At 30.8% G+C, this 22,886-nt stretch overlaps 2 protein-coding genes across 3 annotated transcripts; one reads left to right on the top strand and one right to left on the bottom strand.

Annotated features, from left to right (window-relative positions):
- The first annotated feature begins 3,277 nt into the window (after positions 1–3,277).
- On the top strand, positions 3,278–16,661 carry LOC109341063 (glutamate dehydrogenase 1). 2 transcript variants are annotated; one of them, XM_019578862.1, is made up of 11 exons: positions 3,278–3,439; positions 7,403–7,566; positions 7,689–7,802; positions 8,302–8,523; positions 8,754–8,828; positions 8,937–9,053; positions 9,600–9,850; positions 10,206–10,281; positions 10,375–10,461; positions 16,133–16,348; positions 16,528–16,661. In XM_019578862.1, exons 2-10 carry the CDS (start codon positions 7,459–7,461, stop codon positions 16,316–16,318), a joined length of 1,236 nt encoding a protein of 411 aa, XP_019434407.1. In that variant the 5' UTR covers positions 3,278–3,439; positions 7,403–7,458; the 3' UTR covers positions 16,319–16,348; positions 16,528–16,661. The 2 variants fall into 2 exon arrangements, with proteins under 2 accessions (XP_019434407.1, XP_019434408.1); XM_019578863.1 differs by lacking the exon at positions 16,528–16,661 and having other exon boundaries at positions 16,133–16,399.
- A 2,125-nt stretch (positions 16,662–18,786) lies between these two features.
- On the bottom strand, positions 18,787–21,074 carry LOC109341062 (putative H/ACA ribonucleoprotein complex subunit 1-like protein 1). Its single transcript, XM_019578861.1, has 4 exons — positions 20,826–21,074; positions 20,266–20,414; positions 20,032–20,147; positions 18,787–19,087 (listed from the first exon to the last, which is right to left on the bottom strand). Exons 1-4 carry the CDS (start codon positions 20,992–20,994, stop codon positions 18,919–18,921), a joined length of 603 nt encoding a protein of 200 aa, XP_019434406.1. The 5' UTR covers positions 20,995–21,074; the 3' UTR covers positions 18,787–18,918.
- Between the last annotated feature and the right edge of the window lie 1,812 nt (positions 21,075–22,886).

Below are 22,886 nucleotides of genomic sequence, written 5' to 3'. Positions count from 1 at the left end.
ATATATTAATAGTTTAATACTAATTAGTAATTGGTCCATGTCGAACCCAACCAAATTTTAGTGTTTACGGTACCTATTTTTTGTTATATTAAAAATTAATAATCATTGAACATTAGATAAGATTGAAATCATTTTTTTTTCACATTTGAACTATTTCTTTACAATAATATATCTATATTATTTAACGTTTACCATTAATCTAAGAATAATTGTATTTTTTCACCTCATCAAAGTTTTGTGACACTTTTCGTACTGATTTTTAATATTACAGTTCAGATTCTGTGAATTTTAATTTTTCTCTATTATAATTAAAAAAGTCAAATTCCATATTGAAGTTTTTTATAACTTTTAAATTTATTTTTAATAAAAAAGACTCATATGGTATAACGATTTGATTTCCTTATTTTCATTAAAAATCATATTTAAAATTGAAAAATCATTTCATTTTCTATAAATTTTAAAATATTTATTTTAATAAAAATAATATGGTATCATGTTTCAGACTTTCAGTTTGCTATTTACATTAGAAAATTCAAATTAAAAATTGTAATTTATTTTCCTTATGTGCTTGAACATGCAAATACACAAGTAAGACGTGTATTCTTAATAATGTGAATGTATGAGTAATATATATGTTTTAACTATGCGAATGCATGAGTAACATGTATTTTCTTAGTAATGCGAGTATACGGGTAACATGTATGTTTTTAGTCATGTGAATGCACGAGTCACATGTGTATTCTTAACAATACAAACGCACGGGTCACATGTGTATTTTTAACCATGCAAATGCACGAGTAACATGTGTTTTTTAACCATGTAAATATACATATAATATGTGTTCTTAATCTTGCAGCAAAGAAGTACTGTCCTATGCTGATACACGAGTAACTTGCTAGTTAACATAATAAACATATTTCCCATCATAATTCAGATGTTATGTTGTTAAAAATGATGTTATATTTGTTAATCCATAATTGTCATATAATATTATGTTAATGGAGAAACGTTAGATGTTTGATATATTTTATTTTCTTATTCTAAATTATGTTTTTGTTAGTAATATATATATATATATATATATATATATATATATATATATATATTAATTAGAAATATGTATATCATATTTTCTTAGTAATGCGAGTATACGGGTAACATGTATGTTTTTAGTCATGTGAATGCACGAGTCACATGTGTATTCTTAACAATACAAACGCACGGGTCACATGTGTATTTTTAACCATGCAAATGCACGAGTAACATGTGTTTTTTAACCATGTAAATATACATATAATATGTGTTCTTAATCTTGCAGCAAAGAAGTACTGTCCTATGCTGATACACGAGTAACTTGCTAGTTAACATAATAAACATATTTCCCATCATAATTCAGATGTTATGTTGTTAAAAATGATGTTATATTTGTTAATCCATAATTGTCATATAATATTATGTTAATGGAGAAACGTTAGATGTTTGATATATTTTATTTTCTTATTCTAAATTATGTTTTTGTTAGTAATATATATATATATATATATATATATATATATATATGTGTGTGACAATTTAAAGTTGTTTGCTTTAACTTTAATTATGTTTGTAATTGCTATCATCATTTGCTGCTTATTTTATGTGTCTAAAATAATATATATGATGGTAGAAAAGGTGTACATGTATAAGTTGTTTGAAAAAAATTTAAATATTTTTTGAATTTATGGATACCATAGATTTGTTGGGTACCCAAGGTCATTTCCCTAAGACTCTTTATATTTATTAATTTCAAATAAATATTTTTTTTTTCGTTTAATCTCTTTCATCTTAAAGGACTAACATAAACATAACTTTTTTAATTTGAAAACTAACCTATAAAAATTTTGGAGAGTAAATTGCAAATTGTTAATAACTCTAAAGATCAAGTTGTTACTTCACTCCATTATTAACTATATACATATTTTTTCGAAAAAATGTGTTATTTTTTAAAATTAATAAATTATGTTATTATTGAACAAAAGTTGTAAATGTTTTCTCCAGCTGCACATGATCATTTCTCAATAGTTATCAATTGTACATGAAATTTTTAGCATCAATAGTTTGTTTATAATTTAACCCTTGTTTATATTATTTTTTATCCTATCGGATTACAAACAAGAAATTAATATGTATTCACCGAAAAAAACAAGAAAAGAATATGCATTATTTTTTCATACAGGGCATCCTATGCCCCCACACCCACAACCAAAAACTATTTTTTTTCTATGCATAAAAATCGCCCAACCATAAACTTTTCCTTTTTTCAATCGGGATAATCAAAAGTTCAAGTTTATAGTACACAGCCGTCGTGTTAAATTGTAGCGGAGCTGGGTTTTTAGCTTGGTTTATTTCCATTATTACAAGTTTAAGTTACATCATACCAAGTTTGTTACCAACAAGATGTTGGTTAGTGTGGTGATTCCTAGAAAAGATATTTATTAGGGGTTAGTTATAAATTTTGAAAGAGATTAGTTCTTTACGTATAGAATAGGATTATATTCTTGGTAACACCAAAAAAATTAAATGTGTTTTATTTTGCTTTGGGTAGAAGAGATAGAGAAGATGAAGAATTGAAACTAACACGACAATTTATACCAATTTCACATGCAAATACCCTTTGGAAAAAATTGCAAAAAAAATATATTTCCATAATGGTTGGTTGGTTTAGATGATGTGGAAATCGCGTTGGATTCACGTACCTCGTTGAAACCATACATATGTATAGTTACGTTGCAGTGGCAGGCAGTGCAACGGCAACCCACGTTTTCTTCTACCTCCGTGATAATAATGAGTGATAATAATGAGTGATGCTTAAATAAAGTTTGTGATAGTAATGGTAGAGGTTGATTTTTCAAAATTAAGATATGCTGTCTAGTGCCTAGTGGGTTTTAGGGAAATGACCTCAAAGTGTCAAACCACCCTTCTTTTGTTCATATAGGAATCATTTTTTCTCACGGTAGAACTTTGATAATTGAACAAAGATCTAATGTCTTAGTTGCTGTCCTATATGTAGTGTCTATAAAAACAAGTAATATTAATTAAAAAATTTAAACATCTCTTTATTATTAATATTATTTCTATTTTATTGTTATTAATATGAGACAACATATAGGATAAAATCTGATTAAGCATATTCCTATTCTTGATAATCGTGACGAAAGCAGAACAAGACACAAATGTTGATGTTGTTGTTGCACAAGTTGATTTGATCATTTGACTGACTTGTACAGCGAGTCTGCTTTTTTCAATTGAATTAGATTCCTCTAAAGAATTCAATTCTTATTCTCTCAGTTTTTGGTTACTTCTTTCACCCTCTCACTATTTATATTTTAATTGGTGTTATCCAACCACAGCTACACATTTCTTCTATTTCTGAAAGTCCGCTTCTGCATTTCCTATCTTGGTATGTCTCTCTTAATTATCTTGGATTTATTCTTTAATCAATAATATTGCACATATTTTGTTGTTTATTATATATTATTTCTTATTGAAACATTACAATATTCATGTTATCATACAATGCATAGTGTGGCAATGAAATTTAACCAAATTTCTTATTACAATATTCATTGATGTACGTGGCTCACCCTGTCCGCTCATTTAAAATGTCCATGAGCGAAAATGATATGTTGAACTAACATTTTAGTGTGAATGTTCACATTTGTCATATCTTACCTGCCCAATACATGTAGTCGGGCCTGCCCAAATTATCAATGATAGCTAATAGTGTTCTAAAAGCATCGAAATTCTAAGATATTTATTACATGTATCAATATTTAACAAAAAAATTATATATGATTCCTTCAGTAGTTAGGAAGATCCTATGTTATGTTGCTTTGTCTTTTTAATCGTACTTAGCACCCAGTGCTGATGCTGATAAATTCATTCAATTACAATGATAATAATAAATGATTTTCTTTTAGTCTCTGGATAAAAATAAACAACGATTATTGTGTCTTATATTTTGCATACTTAACGCCAAACTATTGAAATGAATTAATTTTATAGTATCATATAGCAATGTGTTGATCTAGTGGTACAAAGCTCTACTAGATCTATAGATTGACTAAAAGATCAAAAATTTGATTCTTTGAAACAATATTTGTTGAGAGAAACAATCACTTAGTTACTAGTAAGGATTCTTTACTAGTAGATATCATTCGTTTGTACAGGAAAATATGTTTTCTTCTTCTTCACCCAATTACTTATTTCTTTGTACATTAGTGCTGATATATCTAGTCTTCAGTCTGTTTTTGTTATCGTGGGGAAGTAGGACTAAATAAGATAACACATTTACCATCCTAAAAAGACTATTTTCTTTTAAATTATTAAATAAAATTATTATGTTTTGACCTATTATAAAGGTTTGAGAGGTAAAGTGACACGTCAATTGAGATATTTGATTTCTGGCAGTGAAAATGTATTACTTTAACTTATGTATAATAGTTTTTAGAGAGTACGTCCATTTTGACTTTTAAAACTTTGCATGGACACTAGTTTGATCCCAAAAAACAATAGTATAGGTTAGGGGTCATAAAAAACTAATTTAATCCGTATTTGATGTTTTATGATTATGTTGAGGTTTACAATTTTGGATTGATGAAGCTCACAAATTTTGTTGAGGAACCAAAATAAGACTTCAGTCAAATTTTTATTTAAAAAAACTATGTATCCTATTCCTATCCATTTAGGTGGATAGTGTAAAACATTGGCCTTCTTAGTTTTTAAGAAAAAAAATTATTCATGTATGAAATGAAGATAAATTGAAGTGTAACTCACGATAAATAGCCTTGATGTTTGAGTTTATTTCAGATTCAAATCTACAGTATCTAATCTAATGTAAAAAAGAAGTAACGTTTGCTTAAAACAAAAGAGTGGATATGTGCAAAGACTATATAAAAATCATGAACTTAGAAGTGGAAGGCAAGAGATTTTTATGCTGATCCCTCCTTAAAAAGAGGACATAATGGTGTCCATTATGTTATTCAATTTCTTGCATTTGTCAATAATTGACTTAGTCTTATGCTGTTATGGGGACATTCCAAACTTTTTATATTTAGGGGTATAATCCAACTTTTTAATATATATGATTACCTCATCTATGATGCAGAGTTTGAACTAGCTTCTGAAAAAATGCATGTATCTTCTGCTAATCTCCGTGCTTTAGATTTCAGTCAGAATCTTGTCCCATTACCTACTGATAAAGTGATAAGCTTAGTAGATTAGGCTGTGTTTGTTAATTTCATTTATATCTTAGCATGTTCTCTTTCATACAACCCAAGCAAGTGTTGCTCAAACAATTTTATTTTTTAATGTTTTGAAGATGATTGAGGAGACAGTCTTATAGCTCTTAGATTAAATTAATAAATACCAATAAAGTGTTGGACTAGTGGTGTAAGGTCTTAAAAGATTATTAGAATAAACAAATGTCAAAGTTTTGATTGTTGAGAGCAATACTTGTTGGGAGAAACAGTCACAAACTCTGAAAATGACTAACTTCTTATCCAAAATGATGAGATAATATAATAATACAAAAAAATTAAATTGAGAGCTTGAAAATTACTACTTGACTATAAAAGTAGAACAAGTTGCCAATTGGGGAAGGTTCATATATGTTTTATACAATAACAAAATTAGGAAAGATGAAGAGAACTTCCTAATTTTATATGTAAAATTGTATTATTTATATTAGGAATTGTCTATGAGTTAAGGGAAATGAACATAGAAATAGGTTTCTAAATATCACATGTTAAAACTTATAGGCATTAGGCTTATAAGTAGATCAACTAACAAACTATTTTTTTAGTTGTATAAAATCTTATTAGATTTCTAGAAAAATTAAAAAGTTAAGCATTTAATTTTTGAAAATGACATTTGTTGAAAATATACAATCATACTGTTCGAAAAGATTAATTTTTTAACTATAAGGTAAGAGGAATAACAAAAAAATCATGTAAATAGATCTTCAGACAGCTATGGATGTTCGTCAGATCAATACAACTGAATAAGGCATCATGGTAGTTAAGGAAAATAATTTAGTAAAGTTTGGTATTCCTTCATTTTGTAATTGGCAGATGAACTTGTAATGAAATATAATAAATGTGACAAGAAGTCATGTCCCGCAACACAAGCCACTAGATATATTTTTTGTCTAAATGCATAATCTATGTTCCTAAATATACGTGACCTCTATTTGACAATCATGAACCAGTGGAACCAATGAAAGAAATTTCAACCTGCAAATCTACGAAACATATTTAAATATCAAACGGCTAATGGCATAGGAGTATTTTTTTGTTTGCTTAAAGTGTTGAACTATGTCTCTTCGTTAGAGTATCTACCTTCCTACCTCACCCAGATCATGCCTTCTCAGATTCCTAATTAGTTGGCCTTTTGATGTTTTAGAAAGATGATTTTCCTGAGATTCTTTTTGGCACCTTGAGCAACAATTTAACAAATAATATCCCACCAACAAGGTGTTGGTCTTGTAGTGTAACGCCCCACTGGATTCTCAAATAGACCAAAATGTTAAGTCAATTCCTGATAATGACATTTGTTGGGAGAAACAGATACACATCACAGATAAGATTATCTGGTTATATAACAAAATAACAAATAATACCCCATAAAGTGTACATAAAAAGGGCACTGGCTAAAGAAAATTGTATTTACGTTACCTGAATACATCAACTCTGAATCCCAGAAAAGAAGAAAAAACAAGCTGTATTCTCATTCCAAGGTTTGTACTAGGTCTCCCTAACAATTATTCTTCATGTGAATCTAAAATTATCTAGAACACAAAATAGATACACTCATAGTTGAATCAAATTATTGGAGGAAAATGTTTTAAAAAAATCTATTGAATGTCTTTGTTGGATACTGCAGTTAAGAGGCAACTAAATGATTTCTGCCTTTGATAAATGTCATCAAAATCATACCTTATATGTTAGTACAGCTATTGTATCTAGCCTGTGTAAGAGTGGATATCATTGTTTTTTTTCCTTACATCATACTTTTTTCTGTATTGGGTAGCCCTATTATTCAATCAGAATCCTCTTCACTAGTGGAGAGAGAAGAGAAGTTGTTGTTTTTTGCTCTTACTTTTAAAAGGATAGAAGTGTCATATCGTGATGTTGTTATACTTTAATGGCACATTGCTGGCACTTATGGATTTGCTTGTCCCATATAGTCATCACCAAACTTTTACTACTTTATATTGTTGACATTGACTTGAGGTGGTTGTTGTGTATCTTTTGCTATAAAGTATATAAATATAAGTACAGATTGCTATGTTTTCTTCTTTAATGTGATTTCAATTATTGCCAATAATAGTAATCCTGCAAGATCTGTTTTCCACATTTTGTAGATCTCTGACTAGAAGATTGAATATTGTGCAAGTCTTTATTGTTGCTAAAGGAAACAATGAATGCACTAGCAGCTACCAATAGGAACTTTAAGTTGGCCACTCGGCTTCTTGGATTGGATTCCAAGCTTGAGAAAAGCTTACTGATTCCATTCAGGGAAATCAAGGCAAGTTCAATTGTATTGTATGTTTATCATGTATTTGTTTTGCCAAATTGCTCTCATTTTTCTTGTTCTGTTTGATATAGTTCATCAACTCTGGTTCTAAATAACATTACATGAAAATGCAGGTCGAATGTACCATACCTAAAGACGACGGATCGTTGGTATCTTATGTTGGCTTTCGGGTTCAACATGATAACGCCAGAGGCCCTATGAAAGGAGGAATCAGATACCATCCTGAGGTTATTTATATTCAAACACTTGCAGGTTTATGTTTGCTGTAAGGATAGGATTTCTTTTGATTGAACAAAAAGTTCAGTTACTTCCTTTCAGATTTTTGTCAATGATTATATTTTGGTTTCTTCTCCTTAAATTTTTAGAACTAAGACACAAATTGTAGGAAGATTCCAAGGAACAGTCATTTTTAAGTATAAATACTCATTTCAGTCTCTCGTATCTTGTGACTTTATCAATTTGGTACCTCAAAAATTAAAAACCCTGAAATAGTCCCATAAATTTTAAATGACAGTCAAATTAATCATTTTTAACATGTTTTACAACACCCGACAGAGACTCATTTGACCTACATTTTAAATTTTTTAGAACCATTTCTTTTTTTCTGTTTTTAACAGACCAAATTAGTAATGTGAAAAAACATACAAAAGTATTTATACTATTTTTAATTAGCAATTGTTTTTGTATGATTTCAATTCTCACTGAATGAATTATTGAATTAACTAGGTGGATCCAGATGAAGTGAATGCTTTAGCACAACTAATGACATGGAAAACAGCTGTAGCAAATATACCGTATGGTGGTGCCAAAGGAGGAATAGGGTGTGACCCAGCAGAATTAAGCATTTCTGAGTTAGAAAGACTTACCAGAGTCTTTACTCAGAAAATTCATGATCTGATTGGAACTCACATTGATGTGCCTGCACCTGATATGGGAACAGGACCACAGGTCAGTACAAAGAATTAGCCACGGAATCTTTCTCAGATTGTTTAAGATTATACTTTTGCTAATGACATGATTATATTATATATTTATTTAAAAAACGGCTAAATATAAATGAGACTCTTACTTAGTGGGGTCTGAAGATGGTCCATCTAATTTGCCTCACCCTGTTATTATATATACACTAACATGATTTTGAAACATAATATTTATCAATTGCTTGGTTATGCATGCAGACTATGGCATGGATACTAGATGAGTATTCCAAATTTCATGGCTACTCTCCTGCAGTAGTGACTGGAAAACCTATAGTAAGTAATTGATTGTGTTTGTCATTTCATTTTAACGGTCGTTGAAACTGACACCAACCTATGCTTAATAAACCAAGTTTCTTTTTTTTTCTTTTCGTTTTAAAATAGGATCTTGGTGGATCTCTAGGTAGAGATGCAGCAACTGGGCGAGGAGTCCTCATTGGAACAGAGGCATTGCTTAATGAGTATGGGAAGAGTGTATCTGGACAACGATTTGTCATACAGGTACTTGTTGTATTGTGCTATGTATATTGTTCCATTTATTAATCTATATGCTTGTGAAAGTAGCACGTATTCCATGTTATATGTTTGGACTGGAGCCCCAAGAGAGCAATAGTTCGAAAATGATGCTGAAATTAATTTTTATGGAAAAAATAACTGGAACTTGATTTAAATTGCGGATCAAATGATGCAACTGCAATATTATGGTTGTGGTGACCGCCACAGTATTGCAATTGTAGTGACGATCACAAAAGTATCACACCACAATTACAGTGTGACACTGACATAATAATGCATGCAGCTGCATCGGGCCGCGATGCAAGACCGTATTAGCATCAAATTCAAAAAAAATTAATCACAAAATAATTCACACTACAATGGCTACAATCAACATTGCAATAGCCGTCATGACCGCAATCATAATAACCACACCGCAATGTGAGTGGAATAATAACAAGTGAGAACTTTGGGATGTTTTTCTTAACTTTGCCCTTATAATGTATTGTTTTTTCTTCAAATAAAACCATCCTATCATGTATATTTCTTCAGGGTTTTGGAAATGTGGGGTCTTGGGCAGCCCAATTAATTAGCGAGAAAGGTGGAAAGGTTGTTGCTGTGAGTGATGTAACTGGAGCCATAAAGAACAGCAAAGGTATTGACATCCCAAGCCTACTCAAGCATTCCAGAGAGCACAAGGGGTTAAAAGGATTTGATGGTGCTGATCCAGTTGATCCTAATTCAATATTGGTTGAAGACTGTGATGTTCTAGTCCCAGCAGCTCTTGGTGGTGTCATCAATAGGTATTTTTTCTAATTTAACTACAAAAGTTCTTTGTTCTTAATGCAAACAAGAACACCTAAAAATTTAATGATTCTTTTAACAAATGGCACAATACACTAACAAGACGTTCGTATAGTGGTATAAGGTTTCACTAGACCATCGAGTAAATCAAAATGTCAAAAGTTCAATTGTTGGGACACTCAAACCATATTTGTTTATTTAGTTAAGTGTTGTTCTAACAAACGTTAGTCATTTGCTTTTGTTAATAAATGTATTGCATCTTCTATCCTAGCCTCTTGGAGATGTGTTCTAAAGTTGAATTATAAATATGACTTGGTTAAAGCTAATTCTATTTTTCCCTACTTCTGGTTAAAGGGAAAATGCAAATGAAATCAAAGCCAAATTTATCATTGAAGCAGCTAATCACCCAACTGACCCAGAGGCTGATGAGGTTACTTTTTCTATTTCCTTCCGTTTGTCAAACAGAATTTTTTTTTTTAGAAAATATGCATTGTTACTTATTCACTACTATCCTATATTGCAGATTCTGAAGAAAAAAGGTGTTGTGATCCTCCCAGACATATATGCAAATTCAGGAGGGGTTACAGTCAGTTACTTTGAATGGGTTCAGGTAACTAGTTTTTTTAAGTCAATTTCAATTGTTAAAAGGACAATTATGACACCAAAGAATTACTTGTTGAGTCGCGAACTAAGTTGTTCTTTCTAAGACATTTTGTGGTATTGCAAAAAATTGTGCAAAACAGACTATTATTCACGTCTTAAGGACAAAACAGCCCAAACTAATGTATCGGTCACCCAGTGCACTATGGCAACCTTACTAGGATTACACTCATAGTATTGCTAATATCACTCTATATGGCTACTACCACTCAAAACTGCCATTGAAAGAAAGGAGAAGATGGCCATAAATGTTTTGGCAGAGAAAGAGAGTGAGAAAGAAGAAGTTCACGAAATGCGTCTCAACTGGTGCATTTTGACAAGAGTTCAAAGACTATATTTATAAGTCTAGGAACCCAAACAATCAGAAAGACAAAGGCCCAAATCGCATATTTTACAAAGAGAAAAAAATGTATGGTCAGGTAAAGCGCTAGCGGACCATGTGCGGGGTTGTATGCTAGTGTGTGCCCAAAGTTCAAAATGTTTGTTTGAGGTGTGCTTGCGCATGAGGATTTATTGACATCATCTCGTCTATTTTTTTCTTCTTAAAAATAGTCACTTTGGGTAAAAGGATTTATAAGCCTAAGACTGAATACGAACTAAGTTGAGCCATGCCGAGCTGAGTCGGATGGTCAGCAACGTGCGCAAATGTGTGTTCATGTGTTGTATTCTATAAAGCTCGGGCGCTAAAAGAGCATACACATCTATCCTAGTTTAGTGAACGTTTTAAAAATTTGTGCCAAAATAATTTCATAGGAAGTGGCTCCCACTTTCATATTCACATAAGTGAGTCTATCAAGAGTATTCTTGTAGTCTAGGTATCTCACTCCAATTAGAGTATAGATATGGATTTCTATTAACTCAACCTCTCATTAGTTTAGGAATCTTGTTTCTTATATAGCATGCTCATCTCATATCACTTCATGACTTATTGTTATTGATCGAACTTATTTTTTGGGAACTCCAATCAGTTAGGTCGGGTTACCATCAAGAGTGATATATCTTTCTAAGGGCAATAGTCTCATTGTTTTTGAAGTATTTTGGACTTTCTCTCTAGCGAGTCATTTCGTCAAAGGATCTTCTAGACTCTTATCAGTATCTACATGATTCACTCTAATAGTTCTAGTTGAGAATAACTCTTTAATAATATTGTTCTTATGACATATTTGTCGTTTCTTACCGTTGTAATAATGATTCTTACTTTTGCAATAGTCGCGATAATATTGCAATGGATCAACACTACTGGTATTGATTTTCCCATAATAGAATCTCTACATGCAAGCCTCTTAGCCAACTTGTTTCATCACTAGCAGTTGCTAGTGTTATTATCCCATATTTCATAGTGGATTCAGCCAAAATAATTTATTTCTTTGACTTCCAAGAAATAACCCCTCCAATAATTCTAAATATATAGTCATTGATTGATTTGGAATCATCTCAAAGTTTTTCCAATTTGCATCACGATATACTATGAGGATAGCATGATTTTTTTATTTAACCTATAGTTCATGGTTCTCATGAGGTATCTCATGACCCTCTCAATAGTGCAGCAATGCTCTATACATGGTCTACTGGTAAACTTGCACAAAAATCTTAAGACATAGGCAATGTTGGATCTAGTATAGTCACTACATATCTAAGGCTATCAACGATGTTTGCGTACTCATTTTGTCGTACACCTTTACAATATTTGAAAACAATTTTACACTTGGATTATACAGTGTGTTAGTCGATTTCCAATGAAAGTAACTATTATTCTTTAAGACTTTATCAATGTAATGATACTAGTATAAAAAAATTTCACCTTTCGACCTAGTAATCTTAATACCAAGAATTATACTTGCTTCTTTGATGCCTTTCATATCAAAGTTGTTACACAACCATGATTTTACATAATTCACAACATAAATGTTGTAACCAAATATGAGTAGGTCGTCTAAGACATGCGATAGTAAAAATGTAATTTTCATACTTGTAATAAATGCATTTGATACTTTTATTCACCTTAAACTCATTTATGAAAATTTAATTGACAACTTTTTCATCTCATTGCATATGTGTTTGCTTAAGGCAATACAAAAATTTATCTAACTAACAAACCTTATTTAGGTTGCTCTATGTAGATTTCTTCTTCGAATTCACCATTTAAAAACTGGTTTTAACATATATTTGGTGTACTGATAAATCATATAAAGCACTAAGAAAAATCAATATCCTAATGCATATTATTCTGGTAAATGGTGGAAATGTGTTAAAGAAATCTACATTCTATTTTTGTCTAAAACTATATAGTGGCCTTGTATTTATCACCTGATCCATCATGTTTCAGTTTTCTTTTTAAAATCTAGTTACAACCAATAGGTTTGCAACCAGGAGGAAAATCTATTTAATTATAGGTCTTGTTATATTTTAGAGAATCTATCTCGTCATTTATGGTTTTTTTTTTTGCAATAATTCAACATCTAATGATGTCAATGCTTCTTGGAGGTTTGTTGAATTTTCCTCTAATGTATAAGTCACATAATCAGGCTCATACTCTTTAGAAGTTTTTGCTCTCTTACTTCTCTTAGGTTCTAATTCTAATTTTTCATTGTTATCATTATTCATGTCACATGAATGTGACTAGTTGAAGAGCTCCCACTGTTTCTAAATCTGAAAGGAAATTGTTTTCATAAAAGAAAACATCATTTGACTTTATGAACACTTTTGTGTTCATATATTAAAACTTGTACGCTTTGTTGTTAACAATATATCCAATGAATACATATTGATATGCTTTGTTTGTGAGTTCAACTCTTTTACGGTTGGGGTTCAAACATAAGCCAGACAACCTCAAGTTCACAAATAAGACAAATTTTGGTTATTTATTCTTTAATATCTTGAATAGTGATGTTTTCCTTTATGCATTGGATACTCTATTTAGAACATAATATATTGCTGATAATATTTCACCACATCACAAAGATGTAGCACCAATGCTTAATATGATAGCTAAAGTTAATTTAGTAAAATTTATATGTTATCATTTGACTGTACTATTCATTTGAGGTGAATATGGTGTTGTTGTTTCATTTATAATTTCATACATCTTATAAAATTCATTCAATAATCATATTCAGAACGTATGTCACTTCAAAGTTTCTTAATATTTATGTTATATTGATTTTTAACTTCAATCATATATATTTTAAACATATCAAGTGTTTCACTTTAATTTTCGCATGTATAATCAGAACAATCATCAATTAACATGATAAAATATTACTTTCCATTTCTGATCAATATTTCATCTAATTCACATATGTCAGAGTATCTCAAATCTAATGATTTGAATTCTCTAACTATTGATTTGTGTGATTTTCTCGTAAATTGAGTTTGACTATGAAAAACAATTTTTTCATGATCATTCTAATTAGTTCTAAGCTACTCATGTTGGAAATCATATGTTTATTGATATGATAAAGCCTAATATGTAGAATATCAAATTTACACAACATGTAAATAGAAGCATAAGTTTTATTAATATTTAATTTAAATATGTCATAAATGGTACACTTTTTCCCTATAAATATATTCTTCCTCATATATGGAGTGTGCATATAACATCTTTCAGAATCAGCTTCACATCTCCAATTCCAAAAACACTAGTGGTGTGAGATTTACATAATAACATTTTCTTATCTTTAGTTATTTTGTATGTTTTAAACATAGAACGATCATAATAGACATGATGAAGGTGTCAATGTCTACCTACCGCCCTTCTGATCCTCCAACCATAGTGATATCAGATAACACAACCATAAATGGCTCTTCAGTCATGTTGGTATGTGGAGCACCATTCTCGATTTGTTCTTGCACTAGCATGACATATGACCTGACTTGCCATATTTGTAGCAGATGAATGATCCATCATGGCCACTTCTCATAGTTGGTTGTTGTCTCGTAGTATGGACCTTTAGAGAGTCTCAATTCTTGTTGTGGCTTGCAAGGTTCTTATTCGTATTACGGTTCTGATTCTTGAAGGTTTTTGCCAAAAACCGCAACTATGAATTCCTTTTTAGTGTTGTTGTTCGAGGCAACCAACACATAATCTCTCCACTCTTGTCTATGTGATACTTCGTCAATGCATATACATGTTATCATACTTTTCAGATATAAGTCTTTAGTCTTGTGCACGAGAATGATTTTAAAGTGCTTCTAGGCGAAGGCAGATTGTTAACTATGATGACTACATGAAATTGTTCATCCAAAGATATTCTCTCATATATAATTTCATGATAATTTTTTTGTTATTCATGGGATTGAGTATCTAATGACTTATAATCAATCATCTCATACTTGAGGTAGCGGTACAAACATTTTTTAGTACCAACTTCCCTAGTATTATATTTTTTTCTCCTCGACAGTCTTATAGACACTATAATAATTATAAAGATCATTAGATAGTTCATTCAATATGAAATTTTTACATAAAAAATTATGTTCCTGCCACCAGGCTAATTATATAGTCATTTTATTCTTTCCTTGTTTTTTAGCATCCTCATGCACCACATCACATAGACTATATTGACTGCTTCTCTCATAGTATAGAAAAATATCATTTTCTATGACCAACATTTTAAATGATACTCTTCAAACTGAAAAGGTTTGTTGATGTCAAAGTTGGCAAATCCAGAACCAATAATTTCTTCAATAGTCATGAAAGTACTAAATCGTCTTAAAATGTATAAAAAGACAATTACTACACCGAAGAATTACCGCTTGAATCATAGACTAGGTTGGTCTCTTTAAGATATTTTATGGTATTGTTAAATAATTTGTAAGAAAACTATCAACTATGATGTACCTATAATAAAATAGTCTAGATCATTATATTAGATACTCACTGCACCATCGGAACCGTTCTAGGATTACACTCACAATATGACTAATGTTACTATGTATGGTTGTTGTCACTCTAAAGTGCCAACGAAAGATTGAGGGAAAAGATGATTGAAAATGCTTCGATAGAGAAAGAAAGGGAGAAAGAAGAAGTTGATTAAATACATCCCAACTACTGCATTTTTCCAAGAGATCAAAGGCTCTACATATAAGCATAGGAACCTAAATGGTCAAAAGGCAATGGTCTAGAATGCATGTTATTAAAAATGAACGTTTAGATGAAGTGCAAGTGAGGCGTGCGCTGGCGTGTATTCGGGCGTACATTGTCAAGGCCCAAACACGAGTCGTATAGAGCTGGCTATCAACAATAACACACTCACATTTGGTCATGTAGTGAGTGGTCTCCCCATCATAAAACCCATATTCCTACACTCACATCCCAAGAAGCATAACTCTTACTTACTAACATTATTCTAGTGTTTTCTCTACTGTGAGATTTCTTTTTTTGTTCTTTATTTCACATTTTCCAATAACCAACATAAATTTAATTAATGTAATTTGAAGTCATTTTGAATTTTAATTTCAAAATCAAATCAACTCATTCCCAATTTTAATTGATTCCCAACATTTCCATAATGAACCGTATGATTTCAAATAGATGCTCTAGTATATATGTCCAACGCTTACATTTCAATTGATATATACTTTATTTAGTCCTTATATGGTGACTTTGTAATAAGCAGAACATCCAAGGGTTCATGTGGGATGAGGAGAAAGTGAACAATGAGCTAAAGACCTACATGACCAAGGCTTTCAAAGATGTGAAGGACATGTGCAAAACTCATGAATGTGATCTTCGTATGGGAGCATTCACTTTGGGAGTTAACCGTGTAGCACGAGCTACTATCCTTAGAGGTTGGGAAGCTTAACATCATATTGTTGCTGCTGCTTTCAATAAGGGATGAAAATCTTATGTACCAAAATGTGTATTATTCTATGTGTCAATGTTTGTGATTGGTTAAAAAAATATTTAATTATTAAATTTTTAATTTAAACATATTTTTTCAATCAATCAAAAACAGTAACACATGAAATGTACATGTTTGTGGGCGAGCAGCAGATGTGCTCCCTTCAATAGTGCTCCAATCTTAGGTGCTACCACAACTTATTTTGCTGCTATCATTTGTTGAGTGAATTATAATTTTCACCCTAAGTTTTCTTGGGTGTATTTATATCTGATTGAGGAAAGAAGACGGTTGACACAAATATAAGCCAAACAATGACTAATACAATTATTAAGAATGTTAGTTAAATTTATTTTATTCGCTTAATCTCATCCAAAAAAAATAAATCTCATTCAACTAAGTTGTCCTTCACGAATGGTAAAATATGTCAATAATCTCTTCACCTGCAAAAGTCATAGGAAGTTTTTTCAAGAGTAAATACATGAAGAATATAATTTGAAGGAAATGAATGATATTTTACAAATTAGAACATTTAATAGGGTGAATATAAGAGTGTATATATATACTATATATGTATATATATTCAAAATACATGATACTTGCCTTTAATTTTTTGGTGGGTATCATTTAGGGATGGCAAAAGTGGGTAAGCTAATAAATATTCGTAAATATAGTTTATAAGTGAGAATAAATATTATGATACCCTCTATTAATTTATTATGATACCCTCTATTGACAAACTTATTAATTTATTTTTTAATTAAATATTTTATATAATTTATAATTTTATAATTGTATATTATCTATTTTATAATGAATTTTTCTGATTAAAATATAATGATATATTTAACATGTATATAACTTTTATTATTCATGTAATAATTATTTTATATATTAATATTATAAAATTGATAAATATATATTTCAACTTAAAAACTTGTTTAGTATCCACATAGGTCCACTATCCGCATGAGTACTTACAAATAATATGGGTATAACTATGGGAAAATTCTACCCGTGATTATTCGGCTGGCTGTCATCCTTAGGTATTAAAGGTATTTTCAATTTTATAACCAAAAGCTAATATTTTTTTATAAGTAGATATTATCAAAGTAATTTTTTTCTCTATGAACAAAAAGTTTACTAGAATTAAATCTTTGACATAATATTAAACAATGCAACCATCTATCACACGTTTTTGGCCTTTTGATTTTAATCTAATAAAAACTAATTTATCTTCATAAAAAAACTTTCCATAAAATTCTTATAAATTTTACCATTTCATTAGATTGACTTTTGATCCATGTTTCAAATCTAATCCAGATAATGCAAAAGAGCGAGTTTAAAAACTTGAGCATGCATTATGTACAATTGATACCACCAATTGTATGGAAAGTTTTTTAATGCAAAACAAGTGTAACTGTGTAAGTGAAATCAGACATCAGTGATGTTAATCTGTGCATGCAAAATCCTCAATCAGATAAAGGGTTGGCGATTCAAAGGGAAATTGCCTTAAGCATATGATTATTTGGTAAATACTTGCTAAGAAAATAATCTTAGCAAAATGAGCTTAGCTAGCCATATACTTTAACCTAATAACATAAGACAAGAAAATGTATACATTTTACACTATCATTGTAATATCATTTACATTGTCAGTATAAAAATATTACATCCATAAAATAATATAACGTTAATAAATGTGACAATTTTTTGTTAGTACCAAATGTATCTCATCACCCTAATCTTTAAGGATGTTTTGACTCCCTCACAATAAATATCGCTCTCAATAATGAATCATTTTGGTCGTTTCGAATATCATGTAGAGCCTTACACCGAAAGAGATTAAATATTTACTCATTAGATAATAAAATACCCTTGGTAGTACCAAATTTGTTTTTACATATTTAAATAGCAAAGGCTAAGCAAGATTATGCAAGAAAAAAGAAGTTACAGAATCCTCAGGCCATTCCATAAAGTAAAAAAAGTATCAAAAAACTGGTCCTAAATTAAAACTAAGAATATAAATAAAAAATCAATGCATCGCTTTGTAATTAAATTATCACGAATTATAACTCTAACTGATATATTGGACAAAGTAATAAAAACATGTTCCCTGTTTACTTTCATTTTTCAAAGTTTTATAATCTTTATGGAACTAAGAGTAGATGAAGCTATCAACAACATGCTTAAGCTATTCTGCACTATCATCCCACTTGCATTTAACTAGTTCAGTGGTAGCATCAAGATTATACATTGTCAAATGGGGGTCAAATGTTTGAGGGTGAGAGGTTTAAAGAATAAAATAATAAGATAGTTAAGGGTTCAAGTCTCACACACTATAATTAAGAATGAAAAAATAAGAATGCGGATGGGAACTACGCAACTCAACCCACCTTACCAATCAAGAGATGGGATATAATCAAGCAGCATGCAATGGAACAACTCAAAGCTTAAGAAATATTAAATTCAATGTAGCATCAAATCTTCAATTGTTCAACCTTTGTGATCTTAAAAGCAAAATGGTTGAAGCATTCATGAAAAATACATTACATAAAGTTTCCCTAGAATCTCCCCCTTCCCCTGAAACCACCACCGCGTCCACCACCTCTAGGAGGACCACCTCTCCCACCCCTTGGGCCACCCCTTCCACGAAAACCACCACCACCTCCACGAAAACCTCCTCTGCCTCCTCCACGACCTCCTCTGCCGCCACCACCTTGTGCTTGTCCCCTGCAACAGTAACCAGTAAATCAAGTTAAAACTTTAATGACGTCCAAAATCAATAAATTGTTGGCAGAGATGGCATAAGACACTCCTTTTTTGGTAAATCAACATATCATTTTGATATCAAGAAATTGCACACAATGATCTGACAACATATCAAAAAATTTAAACAAACAAGAGTGGTGTAGTACTAAATTCAAAATAAATAGGGATAAACTACTAGAATGCATAAGAACACGTAGCAACGATCAAGAAGTAAAGTTATAGCATTGAATATTTAACAGGTTTTACAATGAAAAAATACAGCTTCAGCAAACTGCAAAGATAAGTATACTTAGGAGAATCACGCTGATGCAGAAAGCTAAAACCGAATAATGGTAAAACAGAATAGTGTTGACACATGGATACATACACACGACTGATATCAGGGGATATGTAAATTATAACAGTGAATACGGAATGTGGAGATCAACCCTATAGTTTCGTTCAATTCTGATTCACTGAAAACTTAAAAGGGTTACAAAGAAGAAGTATTCAAAAAATTTACAAAGACAGTCAGAAACATAAAAGGAAAGGTTAAGATACCCAGAAAAATAAAAAAATAAAAGTTAAACTATGCTTTTTGTTATAATAACTTAGTTCATTTTTAAGTCGATCCCTTTACTTGAATTGAAAACCATTTTAAACAAATTTACCTATTTATAAATGACAAAAGGATTAATTTAGTTACTAATATTTACAAAAATAAAATAATACGATTAAAGTTTATCATACATGACTGGATATGAAATAAGGGATATTAATTGGGCACTGCCCTTCTTTATCTTCATATACTTTCCAGTGCACATTCATGTGAGTGGGTTTCTAGGAACAACTGTACTGCATATCAAACAAACTGCACACATTTTGAAAGGCTAATTATTAGGCAATGAGGTGCAAAGAGAACATACTTTGGCTGTGGAAGAAATCTTGCAAGAGGCAACAGTTTCCTCGGGTCAATATAGAACTTATCACCGGATGAATACGAATTAGCAACAATTCCTTCCAACATTTTAACCGAAAAGTACTGCAATTTAACAAATGAAACAGAAAACCACATCACATGAGAATTTCTATAAAACAGACCCCCAAAAACTAGAAACAATAAACATGTTAATTGTTATGATATACAAAATGAAACTCACAGATTCATTGATGGGCCCAAATATTTCATCAACTTTACCAATTTGAGTCATGTTTTGCAGATATATAGGAGCATTAAAAAAGGGAATCTTCTCATTAGTAAGCTTTGTCACTGCATCTCCCTCACATGCATGCAAAAACGTTGAGACCTCTGCGTACATCAAATCAAACACATTAAAAATAAAAATGATGGGTCTTCACAAGAGCTGATAAAGAGCTTATTTTATAAAGAGCTTATTTTATGAAGAGCTTATTTAACAAAAGAGATTATTTGGACATAAAATAATAATTTATGAAAATAATTTCATAAAAATAGCTTACGAAAATAGGCTATGACCTCTTATTTGATCACTTTAGCTTATTCCAATAAGCTGCTTATCAGAAGCATATAAAAATAAGCTTTCTTCTAGCTTAATTACAAAAATATTATTGAGCTTAAGTAAGTTGATTACACAAATTCTCCATTAACACCACAAAGCACGAAACTTTTTTATCTTCAGATACCATTGTGATAAACCAAACAGGGAAAAGAATAGAACTTTAAGAGTTTCCTACTACATACCTACGACTTCAGAGGGTGGTCCTTCATCGCGAAAGCCACCACCGCGACCACCGCCGCCGAAACGACCACCGCCTCTGCCTCTGAAACCACCGTCTCTACCGCCTCTGAAACCTCCGTCACGTCCACCTCTGAAACCGCCGCCGCGGCCGCCGCCTCTTGGGGGTCTCATTGTTAGGAAAATGGAAGAGTTGTGGTTGTAGCTCGTGAGCTTCAACAATGGGTGCTGGAACAAGGGAGTATTTGAGGTTTAGGGTTTTGTATATAGCTTATAATGATTAATTCAATGTGTGGGCTTGTGCTTCGTTTTTATGAACCGAACAGGTTACAATGTTGGGCCCAAAGCCCAATTCAAAGGGCCTTTGCTTCTCTATTTTAGGGTTTTTTCCTCCAACTTTATCCAATGGGGTGGGGAACAAGAGGAAATTGGATAGGCAATTAGAAATTGATCCAATGACTTTGGGTAATTTATATCATTGGATGAAAATGGAATGATTTCGATTCCAATTTGTGTTTTTATTTAGTTTCATAAGGTAGAGACATTCCACTTTCATTCAACCATACAAATTAATGAGAGTGATTTTATTTTCAAAGTGACTTTGCTTTCCAACTTTAAAGTCACTAAATCAATTAAGACCAGGAATGACAACAAGTTAGGAAGGCACATATAATACTTACCCATACTTATATTTGTACTTTTTTGCGGATATACCTACGTGTACTTATGGGTATTTAGTAGATTTTCAATTTTAATTATATACAATATATAATTATAGGATGAATCTGTTTACACTCAAGTAAGTTACATTAGTTGCGTTCAATCTTAGCAATTCATTTTCTTAAATCCAATGGACCAAATGACTGAAATATAAAAGTTATTTAAGATTTCTTTTTTTCTCTCTACTCACTTATTGCACTTACTCATTTGGTCTGTTAGATCTAAGAAAATGAATGGATGAGATTGACTATAATTAGTGTAACTTAAAATGGGTATAAACGAATTTCTCCTCATAATATTCAATTAAAAAATTTATAAATATTGGAGCATTATCATAATATTTATTCTCACCCATAAACTATTATTATTATGGGTATCTATTGCAGATAATTTTATGGTTAATTACGGATCGGATATTTTATCATCCTTAATTATGACGTGGTGTACAAATTTCAATGAGTTTTAAACATTTTATTGGATGGTATTTGCTTATATTACATTTTAATTATGGTTGAAAAATTCATTTAACAAGTTGAACGACAAAAACATGATTTAGAGTCTATTCTTTCTCCAATTTGGTTGTCTAGATGTTTCTGTTAAGGAATATGTGCACATTAAGGAATTAATGATGGGTATGCATTAGAAAATTTATTTAAATAAGATAAAGAAAATCAGTGTTATTGAACTCGAGCATGTCAATAACTCGATTAAGGCACTAGGCCAATGAGTCACTGATTCAATTAGTGGATCAATGATTGGATTGGTTACCTCGGTTTATGTTAAAAATTCTAAAAAATTCATAATACTACATAATAATATTTAATAATTATATACTCAAAATTTTAAAACATTAAGATACCTAATTAAACAACTAACACACAAGATTATACTACTATATAATGACATAAAATAGTTGAAAACATCATATAAACTATGCTTTAACTACAACTAAGGGTGGAAATATGTCAGGTCAGACCAGACTTTGCCTTAAACAGGCCGAACCTATATAGCATATAGGAGCCTAAGTCTGCTCTGCTAGCATGTTTAAAAAAAAATTTAAAAGCCTAGGTCTGACCTGTTAGTTTGTTTAAAGGCATATTATACTATATAATCTTAAAATAAGTCATTATGTGTATACTTAAATAGGCTAATATCCCTACTTTTAACTAAATCATTCTAAACCTAACAATCAAATTATATTTTTGTATACATTTTTATATTAAAATTACATATAAAGAATAACATTACTTATATTAAAATTGTATAATATGAACATTATTACATAATATAATTAATAGACTTTTTGGTTGGCCTAAAATCGGACGTGTTAAACTAAATAAGCTTTT

The sequence above is a fragment of the Lupinus angustifolius genome, unplaced genomic scaffold (assembly GCF_001865875.1).
Source record: "Lupinus angustifolius cultivar Tanjil unplaced genomic scaffold, LupAngTanjil_v1.0 Scaffold_356, whole genome shotgun sequence".
NCBI classification, from domain to species: domain Eukaryota; kingdom Viridiplantae; phylum Streptophyta; class Magnoliopsida; order Fabales; family Fabaceae; genus Lupinus; species Lupinus angustifolius.
Note: the sequence above shows the minus strand (reverse complement) of the source record. Positions and strands in the feature narration are given on the sequence as shown.

What these genes read in the sequence shown, in the direction of transcription:
- LOC109341063 (XM_019578862.1), top strand. Translation starts at nt 7,459, where the DNA reads ATGAATGCACTAGCAGCTACCAATAGGAACTTTAAGTTGGCCACTCGG. An exon ending in GAATCAGATACCATCCTGAG is followed by an intron (nt 7,803 to 8,301) that starts GTTATTTATATT and finishes TGAATTAACTAG; the next exon opens with GTGGATCCAGATGAAGTGAA. An exon ending in GACAACGATTTGTCATACAG is followed by an intron (nt 9,054 to 9,599) that starts GTACTTGTTGTA and finishes ATATTTCTTCAG; the next exon opens with GGTTTTGGAAATGTGGGGTC.
- LOC109341062 (XM_019578861.1), bottom strand. Translation starts at nt 20,994, where the DNA reads ATGAGACCCCCAAGAGGCGGCGGCCGCGGCGGCGGTTTCAGAGGTGGA. An exon ending in ACCACCCTCTGAAGTCGTAG is followed by an intron (nt 20,415 to 20,825) that starts GTATGTAGTAGG and finishes TGATGTACGCAG; the next exon opens with AGGTCTCAACGTTTTTGCAT. An exon ending in TTGGGCCCATCAATGAATCT is followed by an intron (nt 20,148 to 20,265) that starts GTGAGTTTCATT and finishes GTTAAATTGCAG; the next exon opens with TACTTTTCGGTTAAAATGTT.